The sequence below is a fragment of the Lineus longissimus genome, chromosome 9 (assembly GCF_910592395.1).
Source record: "Lineus longissimus chromosome 9, tnLinLong1.2, whole genome shotgun sequence".
Taxonomy (NCBI): domain Eukaryota; kingdom Metazoa; phylum Nemertea; class Pilidiophora; order Heteronemertea; family Lineidae; genus Lineus; species Lineus longissimus.
Genome location: NC_088316.1, coordinates 1,965,257 through 1,983,910, shown reverse-complemented (window position 1 = coordinate 1,983,910; position 18,654 = coordinate 1,965,257). Strand labels below are relative to the sequence as shown.

General features: G+C 40.5%; 1 protein-coding gene across 8 annotated transcripts in view; it reads right to left on the bottom strand.

Moving 5' to 3' along the window:
- Positions 1–18,654, bottom strand: part of LOC135493196 (serine/threonine-protein phosphatase with EF-hands 2-like) — a 54,989-nt gene that overhangs the window by 35,597 nt on the left and 738 nt on the right. For 4 of the 8 annotated variants that reach the window (XM_064780262.1, XM_064780263.1, XM_064780261.1 and 1 more), the window contains exons 1-3: positions 16,772–17,014; positions 8,274–8,344; positions 1,921–2,037 (exon numbers count right to left, since the gene is read on the bottom strand). In XM_064780262.1, the coding sequence (XP_064636332.1) occupies positions 1,921–1,987 (67 nt within the window). In that variant the 5' untranslated portion in view covers positions 1,988–2,037; positions 8,274–8,344; positions 16,772–17,014. Of the gene's footprint in view, positions 1–1,920; positions 2,038–8,273; positions 8,345–16,771; positions 17,016–18,654 lie in introns of those variants that run through there. The other 4 variants (XM_064780258.1, XM_064780260.1, XM_064780265.1 and 1 more) reach the window with 3 other exon arrangements.

Here is an 18,654-nt window from a genome sequence, read left to right as displayed (position 1 = left end):
TCGTTATATTTGAATTAAAAGTATTGGTTTGCACTTTAAACTATTAAAATCAAAAACTTCATCTATTTACAATTTGTTCGCACAACAGACATAGACTTAGGATTGACAGAAGGGGATGGTGCGCGAACTTTCCCTACAGTTTTTACTGCATGCAAGGGAAGAGCAACGTCCATCCTCTGATATGCAAGAAAGGCCTTGCCATACCCAATCTACATGATCAAGGTTCAAGCACATAGTGCCAAATTATAGCAGTATCGTCAGAAATTCAATGAAACAGTGCGTCAAAACAAATCAATCACCTTGAGTTGACAATTAAAGCCAGAAAAAATAATCTTGTTCTCGTAACAAAATCTGAATGTCTCTAATAACGGTCATTTTCATTACTCCCACAAAATGTGCCACGCCCTGATGAGATGTTCACGGGATAGTCAAGGGAACGACGTCAGATCATTGAAGTTTTACAGTTGATTGAATTGGCATTGTTCTAGATGTGTAGGCAATTAGAGTTACCACACCCAGATGCCATCCGTCTACTCTAATTTCACCTCTATAAGACCATTTCTGAATATATTCAATTCAATATTACTTGCGATCTTTCGTTCATGGTTGTTCGAAGCCATTCAATCTGTCCGATTAGGATTGACAATGAGTGGGCGACACCAAGGTATCCGACGGTCATGACGATGCGATTTTGAGGTAATTTTTTGTCTTTTCACCTTGACCCCTTATCAAAAGCAATACAAAGCAGGTCATATAAGTGGATGCAGAGAGGACAGTAACTGCAGGGATGCCAATGAGCTTAGGCAAAAAATATGAATTTTTTTCTTGTAAAAATCTTGTCCTTTTATCAGCAATCACTGGCACAAAAACGCCTCTTAAATGCCTATTTTTGGTCCAATTTTGAAAATTCAAAGTTCTACAGAGAGTCGAAACAGAGATCATTCCATTTAAGCTGCCAGGTCTGAAATCTGACTTCAATTTCAAATTTGACATCCCTGATACTACAAGGCCAGGTTTTTCCTCATTTCACGACGTCTGCCTTAGAATCATCACTTGTTTTTCTAAACAATGAAACTACAGATCTATCAGAACTTTATTGATTCCCTTGGTAGTTTACAGACTCAACTGGAGTTGGAAACAAGACACTGGCATTGGCAAAGTGCCTAAATACGAAAAATAATGATAAAATCGAACAAATTGCTTGATTATCTTGTCAAAGTCCATAAAACGATTGATAAGAAGCAGAAATTGATCCGATGATGCTGATCAAAATATCGATATTGAAACCTTTATTGATTGTTTCGAGAGGTGAAGTATTTCGTGAAATCTTATTCGTCAAAATGTTGAGGTGAAACGTTTAAGGGTTTGTGACCGGCAGCCATTTTGGTTCAAATTTTGCTGTCGCAGAAATGTGCCCTCCACATTGCACCCCAAGAGGCAGGAGCACACATGAGTAATTTGTGCTCCCTCAGTCAGTGTGCCCCCTACTTTAGTCCTATTGTAACGCTTTGTGATCCACTCAGATTGATACTGTAACCTAACCTCCTCCAGGCAGAAAATCGTTTCAATTATTGATGGAGTCTGATCTAGATATTTTTTTGCAGACAGTATTGGTGTAGATCTGTCTGTGACAGTTACATTGATGAGACATTAGATTCTTGAGGCTCAGCGCCAATGATGCTGACATTTACAAAATGACTGTCGATCCTTCCCATGAGCATTTTTAGAAACCTGAAAGAAAATCCATAGCAGCAACCTGTTAAAATGTTGCTTTCAAAGAAAATAGGAAGAATTTGTAAGTTTAAGGATATAAATACCTATTAGTGCCAACATACAATTCAATTACGCTAATACATTCTGTTCGGCGGCCACTATAATGAAATTTGTGAGAATTTCAGCTCACAGATCGAATTTACGAACCTTTCTTGCGTTTCTCACCATCTGATCCCCGACGGTCGGAGGTCTCAGTTGACGTGCCGCATCCCATGATGGCCGCAACAAATATTCAGGGTCGGAGAAACTCAGTTAGGTCATCTTCTGAAAGTAAACAGTGGTGAGATGTGTCAGACAATATTATGAGTCAACTGCCAAGATCTATGCTGTGAAAATCCACAGAGACCATATCAGCAGCTGAAACTGACATGACCTCAAGGTCAGAACGCTTGTTGTGTCATATGGCCTGATGTCGTATGACCAGTCATACACTGCTGATGAAATGTACAAGCTTAGTGATGTTGAATAATCACTTTCTTACAAGAAGACACAGAGTTTGGAAGTCTTTTTGGTTGGTCAAGTCTACCTGCTCTGTTCGAATCTCAGAACGACAAATGGCCACAGCCCAACACCAACCAAAGGTGCTAACATCACCAACGTGAATACGGTGAATGATTCCTCAGTTCATTAAACAGGGCTGTGTAACCATCAGCGTATAAAGCTCCCATATTAGCTTCACAATTGAGAGAAGGACGTGTGTTTAAGGTTCATTGGATACAACTTCTCTCAATCAAAGATTCTGCTTGCTTAATTTGGTTTTACAACCCCAGCACCCGCGAATACCAATTAACTGGGGCCATGGCGAATGTTAAACTAAGAAACAGCAATGTAGGTGAAATTAATGATGTTTGAAGCATGTTTTCAGAGTCTTATTGATGACCATATTTCATATGAGTCAATTGCAGATGTTTCCAGAAGTCTTACAGCCATTTAAGTCTTGAATATTTATGACTTCACTCTGTTCTTGACATTCGGCAAATTAGCTCCAAATGAGGTCCTGACTTGCAATCAACAACAATAGTCACTCGGATATCTTAGACTCGTGGTTGCAGTGCGCACCTGACTTTGCTCTCTATGTCAGCATGATAAAATGACCAGAGAAAGTGCGTGTTTGGATAACCTCGCTACTACGTTTTTGAAATTCCACGACTCAAATTCAAAATGTAAGCGACGCTCTGAGCAAAAGTAACTGAAAGTTTGTCGCTTTCAGTCACCATCAGAAATCACTTTCATAACTTCTCAATATTCCTACCAAGTTGCAAAGGCTGTCTGTATAATTAGGAACAAACTGGGTCCAGCTCTACTAACCTGTCACCAGGGACGGACAGAGTGAGGATGTAACAACCCACGCACCCCGGGGAAATTCAGGTCACTACAGGAGTCCGACACAATGGATGTGCCCTGTGGAATACAAACAAGTTAGCCAGATCACTTAAATGACAGATAGAGCCATAACCTTGCCTCTCCTAGGAAATCCGTTGGGTACAAGGGCTGACCACCAATCTAATACATTGCATATTTCATCCCATCACCTCGAGGTGCAATATATTGTTGTCCAGAGTTGTTTACAAGGCTGATCATACCCAAGGGTGATGTCAATGAGACCACCGGAATTTGCGAGTATATGGCGAGAGATATCGTTGTACATCATGTTTGAATAGTCTGAGGCAAAGTAGAGAGATCATGATGCTATGATTATGAATTCTGGAGACTTAATTTGAGGTTGGTGGCCATTGCCATTGTCAGCCTCAACACTTACCGCTATATTTCCCAAGATAGTCATAAATCACTGTTATAGCTGTGCAGAGGTCCATTATCACAGCTCCCTGGGGAAATTGGTCATGATAAGAAAATATCAAAGATGATGCATAACTGGTCACTGATACCTGACAATCTGTGAGACAGGCAAAGTAATGCATTGACCAGTCAAGAGTGAACGAAGATATACATGATATTACTGGAAACTGCCTAATTTTGTGGACGTTTCCTCTTCACGGATTTTGCCAATACAGTGGAACCTCCCTTAGCAGACATCTCTCCATTAAGGACAACCTCTCTATTAAGGACACTAGTTTTGACCCCAAATTGGTTGTTTCCATTCAATTTGACCTCCCTAATCAGGACAACTCTCTATTAAGGACAGCACTTGTCAGTCACAAGGTTGTCCTTAATAGAGAGGTTCTACTGACTTTGCAAAATGGGAAAAATATGGAAAGTTTGAAGTTTACTACATTAAAATCCTACTGACTAGCAAGCGTATAACCAAGCGGCTATGCTAGTAATAAGGACCAGTCTACTCATTAGCCCTAATTGATTGTCTTGATAAAAGCAGCACACGAATAAAGTTGCTTTGATTAGCTACAAAGCCATGGAGTGTTATTCAAACAAATGAAACTACAAACCACTGGTAATGTTTATATTAATGGAATCAGTCATGTCAGTATAATCAGTATCACTTCAGACTCATAAGCTCCATCCTGCTATTCTAACAATGAAGAAAACCACAACCTGCCCATGCCTTTGATGGTAAAATCAGGCAGCTGACCACCCTTACTCTTTCAGTGCCAAACACATACACTTACGTGCTACAGAACTAATCACCGGCTGGGGTGGTTTTTTCTACCAAAGCAGCAGGCCCGGCAGGATGTCCTTAGCCTCATTCAGTGGAGCTTTGCCTGCAAAAGCCCATGGTATTACTAAACCAGCAGGCCCGGCAGGACGTCCTTAGCCTCATTCAGTGGAGATTTGCCTGCAAAAGCCCATGGTATTACTAAACCAGCAGGCCCGGCAGGACGTCCTTAGCCTCATTCAGTGGAGCTTTGCCTGCAAAAGCCCATGGTATTACTAAACCAGCAGGCCCGGCAGGACGTCCTTAGCCTCATTCAGTGGAGCTTTGCCTGCAAAAGCCCATGGTATTACTAAACCAGCAGGCCCGGCAGGATGTCCTTAGCCTCATTCAGTGGAGCTTTGCCTGCAAAAGCCCATGGTATTACTAAACCAGCAGGCCCGGCAGGATGTCCTTAGCCTCATTCAGTGGAGCTTTGCCTGCAAAAGCCCATGGTATTACTAAACCAGCAGGCCCGGCAGGACGTCCTTGGCCTCATTCAGTGGAGCTTTGCCTGCAAGAGCCCATGGTATTACTAAACCAGCAGGCCCGGCAGGACGTCCTTAGCCTCATTCAGTGGAGCTTTGCCTGCAAAAGCCCATGGTATTACTAAACCAGCAGGCCCGGCAGGACGTCCTTAGCCTCATTCAGTGGAGCTTTGCCTGCAAAAGCCCATGGTATTACTAAACCAGCAGGCCCGGCAGGACGTCCTTGGCCTCATTCAGTGGAGCTTTGCCTGCAAAAGCCCATGGTATTACTAAACCAATCTTCGGCTCTATTTTAATTTTGACTAGGCTGGCCAGCTATAGCAAGTCATTTTGAACCATCAGAGGAACTCCGTCCGTAACCTCCTCTCAAACGGAGTCGAGGTCAGCGGAGCAAAACTTTAGGGTCAAGATGTAGCGTGGAGGCGTTTCTGGACCTGGCAGTGAAAGAGTTAGCGACTCGGCCTCACCCTGCACATCAAGTGTTATTCCGACAAGCGACACTTGTTATTAATGAAATCCGCCGCTGCCTGCTACAAGCTGGTCAACTATGTCATCAAGTGTCAATCCAACACCAACCACAACTCCTGTCTTTGATGGCAAAATCCGGCAGCTTACCACCCTTCACTGATCAGCCTGACCGCTGTAAAGTGTTCTGACAATTGTCTCGTTACAGATATTGACAGATCCAGAAATCGATGTCGGGCATTGTTGGCAATGAATCTATATTCTCCTTTCCTGAATCTATATTTTCCATTCCCGACAAATATTTGCCAACCAAATCAGTAAAGTGTCACAATCGATAGATGAAGGTAAGTGGACTTAAGAAAATGTTTGCGTTTAAAGCATATTCTTTATACACCACCTCACTTAATCGTCTGTCGGGCGATAAAATGCAATCTCGATATTGATGGGTTCCGTCAAGTATAGATAAATCCATACTTGGTTGGTTCTGTCAAGGAGTCACTGGACTATACAGAGGAGATAGAGCAGATGTCGATAGATTTAAGCGCCCTGCAAAAAAGTGATTTAAATCGCATGCAACAATAATCGCTTGTTGGCATTGGTCATAAAAACACCTGGGACAAGAATTGGAGATCGTAGTGACCTGCAATTGACATCAAATCCAGTGATTATCGACTTTTGCTGATAGATATTTTTTGCATATTTCAATTTTTTAAAGAACGGGCACAACGCTTAGACCACAGACATTTGAAGAACTTCAATCTTATGAAGTACCCGAGGCATTGATCAGCAAAGTTGGAAGACGGGCCACATCACTGAAGACACCAAATCGACTAATGTTTGCTCTCAAATCAGAGGGGACGGAAACTTCTCGTCTTATCAATTTGACCCGACAGACGCAATTACTTGAAGATGAAAACAAATTTGAAGAGGACTTTCCGACAGCGTTCGATTGACGGACAACCAATATTAATCAACTGGGACACTTCAAAGTGTTGGTTTGGTGTTTGGGTTCAATCTGACGGTGTTTATCTCAAATCATGGAGATACTGGCCGGTCTAACACTCCAAACCATCATTGGAGTACTCACAAGTTATCATCTCAAATCACAGAGATGGCTTAACTGCACTTGGTGAATCCTGCCAGCAGAGGAGCAACATGGCAGAGAGGAACAAACCATTTTGTCCTAACATCCCGTTTTGAAAACAGCTCCCTCCTCATTCCCAATAAGCAATTCTAGCTTAATCTCAAAGCAATCCACTGCTTGGTTGCTGCTATCCCAATTCTCGTCACAAGCGTCTGGGATGATCATCACAAACGAAGAATTTTTGTCCATGTAGCATATGATCATGATCGCAGGTCATAGCAATAAAAATCGCTGGTTTGCATGGCACTTATGGTTGAGTTCATGAAATTTACTCCGTGGCACCGGCATGACCGGTTGTACTGTAACCTACTTCACCTAATAGCGCATCCATAACCAGCTAGCCGCACAGCTGGCTGAATGGATAACAAGTGGACCGCAAAATCTGAAGACTGATCCAGAGTCTGGCTAATTCATTATTTTCATGCTTCAACAGTGACAGAGTGAATCTTGACAAAGTACCTACTTTGCAAAACATGGAAAGGGCATTCGCTTTATGGACATTTACCATATGGCTATCTGCTGCAAAACCTGTCGCTCTGAGCTTGGCAGGCTGAGATGGATGAGTTGTGCAATTCACTGTTGTCTGCTTTTTGTCAAATCTGAGGACATCAATTTCTTCCATTATCTTCTGGTGCCATTTAGGCTCATCTTCTGTGTGACATGCGCCTGGCTATGACAGCCAGGTCACATGGTAGTCTGCTGCAGTCAGCGGGCTAGGTTCAGGGGGAGAATGACAAACAATGGAAACTAACTACATTAATGTTGACCATAGGTACCGCCATTTTGGCTAGAACTTGAAATCTAAAAGCAATAAATACTTCTTCAAATGAAGTGAATGCCAATTTCAAGGGTGCGAGTCAAGTTCTTCGTTTTCCAGAGAACTGACTCCCCAAGCAAAAACGCTCATCCTGTCTTGGAGGAGGAATACTCCCTGGAGAAAATCACCTCCAAGTGTGGGGCAGACGCTGGGGAAGGAAGAAGGTGGTGATCAACAGCCACCATCAGGTGATTACTCTAGGGAAAGTGTTAACACCCAAACTGATCAATTACCGAGTCACTTAATTACAACGAACCAGCAAATGACGTCTAATTTCGCAAATTTGTGGAATAAATCAGCAATTTGGGCCATCAGCGATTAGATTACTAACAAAATCCGCTCACTCAATCATTGAATCGTCTAACCTGAACAGTAATTAACATTCATCAGGGGTAGTTAGTAGCATCAAATGATAAATCGGTGTAATTTACCACACAAGTCCATTTCAGCTTAACTTGAGTCTGAATTTGTACTGTATCCCAAAGTTTTTGTGATTAAATGGCCATTTTTGGGGCACAAGAGATTTTGATCAGAACTGGTCACTTGCAATTTTGACTCAATTCCTTTGACCTGAAGGGAATCGCCTCGAACTTTAGTCCAAATCTGTCATTGATGATATCATTGACCCCAAAAACTATTTCTTTTGAGCTCGATTCCAATCTTTTTTCCAAAAGGCTTTCCAGACGTCAAAAACAGCTACAAACATTCTTTATCAACATACTGCGCTACATAAATACGATAGAGAGAAAGTTCCTACCAAATATCAAAACATTTTGGGGAGAACTATTTTGGCCAATTCACTCTGCCACATGCGCAACCTTGTCATGATCACGCTGTGCTGGTTACGCGGAAGGATTTTTTCAATATGACAACGTGAACTGGTTTTGTGGGACTACATCCCAAATCCCAGGTAGCCCCTCTACTATAAGAATGCAAAATTCATCTAATGAAACCAATTTACGGGCCTACAATATATCCTACCTTTCTATCTTGTTATCGAAATGAACTGATGATGAATCTGTATCCTTTCTTTGTTCATTCTGCTACATAACCTGAAAAGATACAAACAAAAATAACACTTTAAGGCGGTACGAAATATACATATATACAAATTTATCTTGATGGTCTTTATCAATATTTCGCTCAATATTGCCAATTGGCCATAATGCGATGCTTTTATGCCCCTAATTAAGCCATCAAGGAGTAGTTCGATTCACTTCAATATTTCAGGTGAGGAGATCACTTTAATAGCTAGAGAGTTCATTTCATAATGAAAAGAAAGCAACAACCAATTACTATGAGCGACCGTCATCTTATTTGTAAAGAGCCCCCTATTGTGAGAAATAGGGACTTGGTACTGGCTATTAGTTTCATTATCGGGTACATGTACATATCTTTGGTCTTATGAATTTTTGATTTTATCCATGTTAGCAAGTATGGATTAGATCTATACTTGATGTTAATGTTAGTCGCAACTTACCGACAAAGTTACAAATGAGGGCCAGGTGACGGTTTCATTAATTCGCACTCTACTATTGGTTTAATCATTGGTTACATATTTTTGTTCTTATAAATGTTTGATTTCATCCATGTAAGTTGTATCTCCCAAGGGCTCTGTGCTTTGATTTGTTCATAAGACAAAATATTAATGATGTGCTTGAGAGCAGGTGTAGCCTAAGCATTGTTTAGCTAACTTGCCAACAAATGGAACCTTTGGTTTAGCCTTAAAGGCATACGCCATTCGTTAAAGAATTAAAATTTGTAATTGAATTTGAAAATTTCCAATCGTGCTTACAAATTTCAGCAATGCTGTTGTATAGACAGACATACAGATACATTAATGCCAAGTTTCAGCAAATTTGTATGCATAATCACTACAGCATTGTGTTTAACTGCATTTCTATTTTCCTGGACCCCTGGTAACTATGAATGGCATACCCCTTTAAAGGGGTAGGCCAATTGTTCAAATACATTCACTGTTGGTTCAACTATATCTAGTTCCTATTTCTTACACCAGGCAACGCCAATAGTCAGTCATTATGCATGATAAATGCGTGCATGTTCTTGTTTTATTCTATACAATTGGTGCGTGTATCATGTTTCCCGATCGTTGCATGTTAATTCAGGCTATGTGTACAATGGGTTTGTCTCATGAGAATGCCACAGGGTAGTGTACTGTTTCAATTGTTGCAAATCTGTCAGGAGCGGCAAGTTTTCTCTCGTGCCAGCACGGTACTGGCATGTGTAATTTCTATGGAAACGACCACATAAGTAAACTAACTGCGTATTAAGCCTTTAAGGAATTCTCCAAATAATTGTACCCACATATCATGCATTTAAATGGACAAAAAGAGTAAATTCCAATTTTTAATGGTACCACCAGTATCTTATTTTTATCAGTTTGCCCAATCCTATCGGATTCAGATATCACAAAACTTTTTACTTCTCGTAAATCTCGTCATTTGGATCTCCCTCACGGAAAATAAGAAACGTTCTCGCTGATTATATTTGCGCCATAAAGAATCGTAACTGGATTTTTGTTGTTGCCGGGCATTTGGGATTCGGATTTTTGATGGCAGTCGTTCTGAGTTACGAGACAAGATCAAAGGTTTGGAAAAATGTTAAGAATGAAAAGTCCAGGGGCCATTGCGCTCAACGTATAGATATGTCATGGTTAAGAATTCTCATGCTGGTTAAGAAACATGCTATAGTATGGAGCCTAATACAAATAGAGCCAGATGCAACAACCTTGATGGTCAAGATGCAATAATGATGACCCAACATTATCTGGACATATTCCTCCTTTAACGAAACTGATCTACCGGTAATCATCATCCACAACAAGTTGTTTTATTAAAAGAAGAAAGGCATTGTAAGGACAAGAAGTAAAATAGTGACATGGTTAGCTGGACCCCAGGACAATGGACAAGGGATTAAATTAGATTCAACAATACAGTTGTAACAGAGGAAAAACATCAAGGTCCAACCGGGGATTGAACCCGGGACCTCTCGCTTATAAGGCCATCACTCTACCGACTGAGCTAAAGGGAATTTCCCTCTTGACTGGGCTAGTAGGAATGATGCCAACACTACACAGTCATCAGGACATACCTTGATGAATGAAAAGACTAAGAGGGTCACATGACTTCACTAGCTCAACCAGTTTTGGCACAAATTTATCTTGAGACACTGTAGGACATACATGTATATCTATCCCTTATTTCTCAATTGTTGGGGTCTTCTTCTCTTGGCAAAACCACCAGGTACACAGAATGTTGGTTTTATGTCTCATTTGAAGGATAGAGCAATTTAGGGTTGAATGTCTTGCTCAAGAACTAAGGATGAAACAGCGGTAATCATTCCAAGAGTGGCATCGATGACCTCCTGATTATGAGCCTGGTGCTCCAACCCCTATGCCACTGATCTCCCTGTTACCACGACACTGAATTGCGATGGTAAATCGAGGTTGATAAACTGATGACATCCTGTCACTGGGAAAACAAAGGAGGTAATTACTTCCGCAGGTTATTGCCCATATCACCACTAAAGACTTACTTATTGCCACTTTAACAACCATGATAACATTGACTCAGTTGTTATCAGAAAGCAAGGAAGCAACGACAACCGATATGATGTCTACCATGTCAATATTGCAGCCTTAATATCTAAAGAGCTGATGAACAAGTAAGACATCTCCAGATAAGCTCTATATAGGGATATACATATGAAGTAGAACCTCTCTATTAAGGACACCCTTGGTACTGACAAGTGCTGTTCTTAATAGAGAGGTGTCCTGATTAGAGAAGTCACATTGAATGGAAACAACCAATTTGGGACCAAAACTAGTGTCCTTAATAGAGAGGTGTCCTGATTAGAGAGGTCACATTGAATGGAAACAACCAATTTGGGACCAAAACTAGTGTCCTTAATAGAGAGGTGTCCGCTAAGGGAGGTTCCACTGTACTTCAACGATGTTAGTACAGCAGATACATGTAACAATCCGTGATCTATCCAGAAGCCAAATAATAATCAGTTGATTTTATCCGCAAACGAAAAGGGAGCCCATTTCCTGATGTTGACGTTATCTGACCCGACAACACCAATACCGTTACCAACACCTGTGAATGGCTAAACGTAACTGTTTCATACAGTAGACCCTCTCTATTAAGGACACCCTTGGGACTGACAGGTGCTGTCCTTATTAGAGAGGTGTCCTGATTAGAGAGGTCAAATTGAATGGAAACAACCAATTTGGGACCAAAACTAGTGTCCTTAATAGAGATGTTGTCCTTAATAGAGAGGTGTCCGCTAAGAGAGGTTCTACTGTACTTATATTGACGGTATTTATCATCAATACTACGATCGATATTGGCCATAATGCAATGCTTTTATGCCCCTAAGCTATCAAGGACATGTTTGATTCACTTCAATACATATGTATGTCAAAGTTGACGATATAGAATCTATGATGGGATTCAGGTGTATAAAGGTTGTTTGTGAAAATCATTATAGATCCAGTCAATTCTATCAAATGGCCAGGAAAACTTGCCCTCTTTTCATACTCAGATATTCAAGGGGAGACAATTCTGGTGCACAAAATCAATTAAATTTCTTTACCATTCATCAATGTGAGCTTCTCTTGACTGATCAAGCAACAGCAAACTGTCTCTTTTTCGATGAAAGATGTGGATATTGATTTGCTTAGCGGCCTGAAACTGGCAGCAGCATGGTTCAGTCAACATCATTGAGGACAAAGTGGCCTCCAGCAGGTTCTCCACTTTGGTTTTTTTCAGGTGCAACACCAAGAGAAATTCATTTTTTCCATCACTTTTCTCAGCCGGGCAAAATATTTGGTTCTGCACAGGGTTTTCTGAAGGTAGGGTGGTACACTTGATATTCAAGAAGTTTCGCCAGTGTGCAAGACAAGAGGTAGGGTGGCCAGCAATTTAGGGTAGGGTGCCCCAATAGAAACCCTTTTCAAAATTCTAGAGCAAGGTAGGGTGGCTCTTCTAACGTTGGGTGGTAGGCTGCCAAGGTAGGGTGGGCCGCCCTGACAAATTAATGGCCTTGTGGTGAAGACTCCGACTGATTCATGGCGTTGGTAATGGTATTTCTGATAGACAATGATGAAACCTTGACATGGGAAAAGGACACTTTCATCGTTGAAAAAAACCTGCATCTAGAACGACCGAAAATCCAATTTCAGCCATGGTTATTGACAGGCCAATAAGAACAGACAAACTCGCGTTGTTATCCACCGATTAATATGACATTGTCATTGTTAAGAGGGTGTCACGTCTTGGGGAGATCACTTTGAAAACAGTTATTGGTTTTTCTAATAGAAAGGACATAAGAATTGGAAGGAACTCCTGCATGTGAGAAAGAATCACACAAATCATGACTGTATCGGATAAAGGAAGGTATCATTACGACAGATTAACCTGCTGACACTTAAAGACAGCTAATTAGTCAACAAAGCTAACCTAAGAAAGTCCGTCTCGTGATATACTGAGTTAGTCTTTAATTGGGTTAGGGTAAGAATAATGAAAAGAGTGGTCATAGATAAGACCATATAAATCATAGCTATCCTGTTACCATCAAAGACAAATAATTAGTTAGTATTAGTTATGTAATTAAAATCGATTAGTTGGCATGTAATAGTCATATTAGTTACATCAGTCTGGGGAAGCAGTGTGATATCTAATATTAGAGTTAGAGTTCTAGATGACAATGAAACTGGTTGGAGATAGAAGATCGCAGCATCATCAGCATCTGTGACTTTCTCACTGGTATCAGCCCTCATATGGTTGCACATGTAGTAACACATACAGTAGAACCTCTCTATTAAGGACACCCTTGGGACTGACAGGTGCTGTCCTTATTAGAGAGGTGTCCTGATTAGAGAGGTCAAATTGAATGGAAACAACCAATTTGGGACCAAAACTAGTGTCCTTAATAGAGACATTGTCCTTAATAGAGAGGTGTCCGCTAAGAGAGGTTCTACTGTACTTTTATGGAAATGTGATCCAATATAACAGTTATACAATCTTAGTTGTTTTTACAGTCCTTTCCTTCCCTTGCCTTGCTTGAACCTGTTCAGAGTTCAACTGACATTCACAAGAACGCGGTAATCAGTAGAGAGCACCTGAGCAATCAGGATGTTTTGCGATTAAAATGACCATGCTTAATCACACCAACTCATTAGTCATTTCTAGTGGTCTTGTCTCTGTAAATGACCCGGTTTACCTGCATTTTATCACGCCGGCTTCAGGCAGGGGTCGATTTCCTCATTTTTCCGCTGTCTCTGTTGACCACAACAGCACGAACAGTCACCACAGTGTTTTACTATGTGCATTTGAACGCCTTGCCTATTCCATGGACATCTAGAACAGCCCATATTACAGCTCTGAGTGAATCTCATAAGAGCCTGTAACAAGTATTGATTGCGTATAAGAGTCTAATCGAACATGTCACTGCGGCCAGATTCCTGTCACATCTTCCTTAATTAGCATCCCCACATTCATCAAAGGATGTCCCGTGATGTCATTGGAAACATCTAATAATAACCCGTCGCTAGGGAGATTCCCTGTGACATCGTACGTTTATTAAAAGAGGAAGTTCCCGAATGACATTCGCAATTATTATAAATCAATTTGACATGATGCATCTATATACAGATATATAATTGCATTTGCCTGCAATACAGACTATCTACGATTCAAAACAGTTCTAACATTTCTATTCGAGAAACATATCGTTAAAAATGTATTGCGTGTCAAAAGTATATTCTGGGGTAGGTTCCCCCAGACCCTTGTCCGACAAAACTGTGCTTGCATGTGTGCCAGCCCCCAACTCTATAACCCATAATTCTATATCCGCCCCGAGGCCCTTATTATCAACAGACAGCAAGGACATAGTTCCACTCTGCAGCCTATTCTGACTATTCTAAATAGCCGCAGACCTACATCAGTTGGGTATGATGAAATTTAAGCCTGATACGCCCTCCTCTAACCTACCACACAAATCATAGTGATACTGCACAAAATGTGATAACACAGCCATTGAAATTGCACAATGTTCGATGTGTGAATCAAACTTTTAAAGTTTTGATTGATTGATTGATCGATTGATTGATTTCTGTATCGATTATAGGTTGTTTCGTTGAGAAACAAGACACCAATGACAGATTTATAGGCAGACTCAGGTGTCAGATGATGCCACAGCTCAGTCAGGTGCAGAGGTTGGCTCTTCAAACTAGAGGGTACCCAAGGTACAGTGGACCCTCCCTTAGTGACAACCTCTATATTAAGGCAGTCTCCTCTCTATAAGGGACACCACGTTTGGGCCCAAATTGGTCGTTTCCATTAAATTTGACCTCTACAATCAGGACACCTCTCAATTAAGGACACCATTAGTCAGTCTCCTGGGTGCCCTTAATAGAGGTTCTCTGTACTTCAAAGTTATGTTGACGTGTACTTTTGAGATTACCATCATAAGTTTTAGCATAAGAAGTACCCTAGACTTTTAGACAACCTTTTTCAGGCCACCCATGTTGGTTTGTGACTTGCCAAACCAGGGATTCGTTTTCTTTGTAAGAGTTTTTTTCCTAATAGACAGTTGACTGAGATGTGAGGGGGCATTAGGACTGCCAAAGCTTATCTTCTAATGAATCACTTCCCATCATTAGTCCGAGGTAACTCAAACCATGACCCACGCTAACGAATGCTGAACTTGTCTCTCTCATTATCACAATACTGTAATGCGTAAGCCCAGATATATTCGCAGCCATTTGATCCTCTCAGATCACGCCCGGCCCTTTCAGCAAATATTATTACTGTCACCGGGGTCGATTAGGTAGATTTTATAGACAGATCGATTATCATAACACTCGTCAACATTGTCCATGATGATATTGATACCATGACAAATCATTTGGCCTATGTGAACCTGCAGATAAATCGCGCTGTTCGAGACAGACAGGGCTTGCACAAATTGCTTTGATACCCCATGACCAGGGCCATTTTACGGCAACAACCAGGTCAAAAGAGATCGCTTAACAAGAATTTGTTGATAAGTACCTTGAACAGGATTTGAACCCAACACCTTCAGAAAGTGTCCGGCACCGAAAGCACTATGCCACCAAACTCTCTGTCATGAAACATGGTCTCCTACGTTCGTTTTATGGCCACATATTTCATGGATGCTTAATGGATGCTTAATGGATTTAATGGATGCTTATCCTTAAACTACATGTATATCTAAGTACAGTAGAACCTCTCTATTAAGGACACCCTTGGGACTGACAGGTGCTGTCCTTATTAGAGAGGTGTCCTGATTAGAGAGGTCAAATTGAATGGAAACAACCAATTTGGGACCAAAACTAGTGTCCTTAATAGAGACGTTGTCCTTCATAGAGAGGTGTCCGCTAAGAGAGGTTCTACTGTACTTAAGCTAGTATGGAAATCTATTCTTGCTGAAAGGTATAATTATACATACAATGTGAGACAATTACTGATATGAATAAAGTCGAGCAAATGCTTTTACTTCAATTTTGTACAGAAAATATACATGGAGTTTTAGATGAAAGCATTTGCTAGTCTTTATTCATATCACCCATTGTCAATGTCAGATAATTCTGTCCTGCCCCTTACCCTTTCGAATGAAATCGACACGTGCATTTATTTTTCCGACAGACCACTTGTTGAATAAAACAAAGGCTCCCTAGCAACATTATCGGTAAAAAATGAAATATAGATTCCGAAACTGATAATCGTAAAAACTGATGAGATAACGCGTTATAAATAACTTATACTGCGTACCGCTGCATCATACTGAGATCCATCTGATATTTTTAATCTGCGAAGAATACATTGTAGTACCATCGCCACGGCCAGGATTGCAAGTGCAATTGGTACAGCACTGGGTCGTATTGTCTACAAAACTAGAAATGCAAGTTCTAATTCACCTAATGAAGTACCATTTTCAGATGCATCAGCTCGGGAGCCTCATGGCCTAGTGGTTAACACTGCTGGCTACCACGCAAAAGGGCCCAGGTTCGATCCCGGGGAGAACTCAGGATTGTATTTCTGGATGAACCAGTGTGGCTTTCAAGGAACTGAAATTCCTGGCTCTTCACAGTCCTTCGATTGAGACATAAAACCAAGGTTCCTTGTATCTGGTGTCTATGCCAGGGCAGGTTAAAGACCCCACCAAGTGAGAAACAAGAGTAGCTTGTGTGGACTCTACCGAGGCCAAAGCCGGAGTCACTAGGTCAATAAACCCAATTGACACCTTAACCATAGTGGCACGCAAAAAAATTCTTATCCTGCATTGGAGGAGGAATACTCCCTGGAGAAAATTACCTCCAAGTGCGGAGCAAACACTGAAGAAGAAGAAAAAATCACCAATTTTCAGATGCATTAGCTGCATACAAAGAGAAATGCAATTTACAAGTATAAAAGATATTTCAAAAGACCCACCTTGCTTAGAATAAATCACGGCCTCCCTTCCTGGAACAAGTTACTAAATATGAATCCCACGCACACTACAAGCGCCGGAGAAAACCTGTCGCCCTCTGAAGTAACATCCACACGACTTGATCAAGACGAATCAATGCCAGGAGGAAACCCAGTAACTATGGCAACGGTCGGGCAAGCCCTAGCTCTTTTTTCGATCGTTTATGTTGGGGATAATTGTTTCTGTTGCGAAGTAGTTTATGGATAATCTGGGAATATATGTTGGTGTCAACTGAGTAGGATTGAGTATGGCACGTTTGACAGGCTATTATGACGTCATTTTACAAATTCCTGCACAATTGTACAAAATGGTCCATAGACCATGTGCTTACCTGACCTTGTCATTGAAAATTTGATGTATTCCATGTATGTTACATGCAAACCATATTGAATTCCAAAGTTATAAAAAAAATGCTCCCTGTGATAGACGATGACGACAAACTTTGACCTACTGTGACTTTGTTGTATTGAGTTCACCAAGAAGGGAAAAGAAATGATGTCTTCCTTTCAGAATAAGAGTAGGTCATATGTAAAAGCTCATAGATAATTTTTTAAACTCAGCAATTATTGTAACTAAATTGTCATGGTTTGAATTGAATGGCATGATCTTCATGGTCTACAACTCGATATTGTGAACCCATAAATCCTCAAATGTTTGTTTCCTTTTCAGATATGGCTTCGATTTATTTCTGTATATCAGTGCATTTTTCAATGAAAAAACCATAAGTTTGAGACTTTCGCAACCTAGGATTTCTGATTGTACACCGCTGAAAATCATTGAACTGTAAACCCCTTTGTTTTTGTGAGTCAAGGAAGATTTCAATCTGATATAAGGCTTGCAAAAATGAAGAGTTGTACAGTTTTGCTAAGGAACCATTGATTGGTGACAAACTATCGTGTTTTTTTAGATATAATTAAAACTATCCTGTCATATAATGGAGGTTCCAACCCACGTCGTGTGATAATTTCAAAAAATTGTTCAACCGTTACCGACATGTTTGGTGCCCACTATTTATGCATATATGCGCTATAAAATTGTGTTCAACCCACTCCAACTGATTTCTTTTTATGCATATGCCCGACTATCATAAATGAGTCGGCCCTACTTTCAAGTTGGCTCACTGACCGTTAAGTGTCAATCAGGAGAGTCAACAAAACTTCATTAACAGTAAACCATTATGGTTGACTGACAGAATTAGGGCAATCTACAACACAATTTAGAGTCAATAAAATAATGAGACCCACATAAAAATCAAAATATTCAGAAAACTAATGGAACAACATTTTACAAAAGTCTGAACTACTTAGAACTTGTAAAAATATTGAACAAAGAGAAAATGTAGCACTGTATTATTTTCTTTTTAAATTTCATACATAAAAAGTAAATCTTTTTTAAATGGTGTAACTTTTTTCACTATAAAATCTTAAAGGTGGACTATTGGCAGGAGCTAGAAGTAGAAGGTCAAATTGGTGGTTTTCAGGCCTAGGTCTTCATGTAGTAGGCCTATGCACAGTAAGGGGACTGGGCTGTAACTGAGGATAAAAGCAATAATTTTATTCCTCATACTTGTAAGTGTGAATAGTATCATTGATGAGGATGACAATGAAAACAACTTGCGATACTCAGACAAACGTTGGACAGAAAGATTATGCAGAGCCTCTCCATAATTAAATTAGCTCTATTTTTCACTGTTTGCATGGTTTGGTCCTGTTACTATACAGGGTCATGAAAATCAATAATCAATGAAAACACGGAATATGAGAGTGGCCATTTGGAAATGGGAGGCATTATACCTGTTAGAGTACTTAGCATTATGATGTACATGTTATGATGGCGATACCCTGAT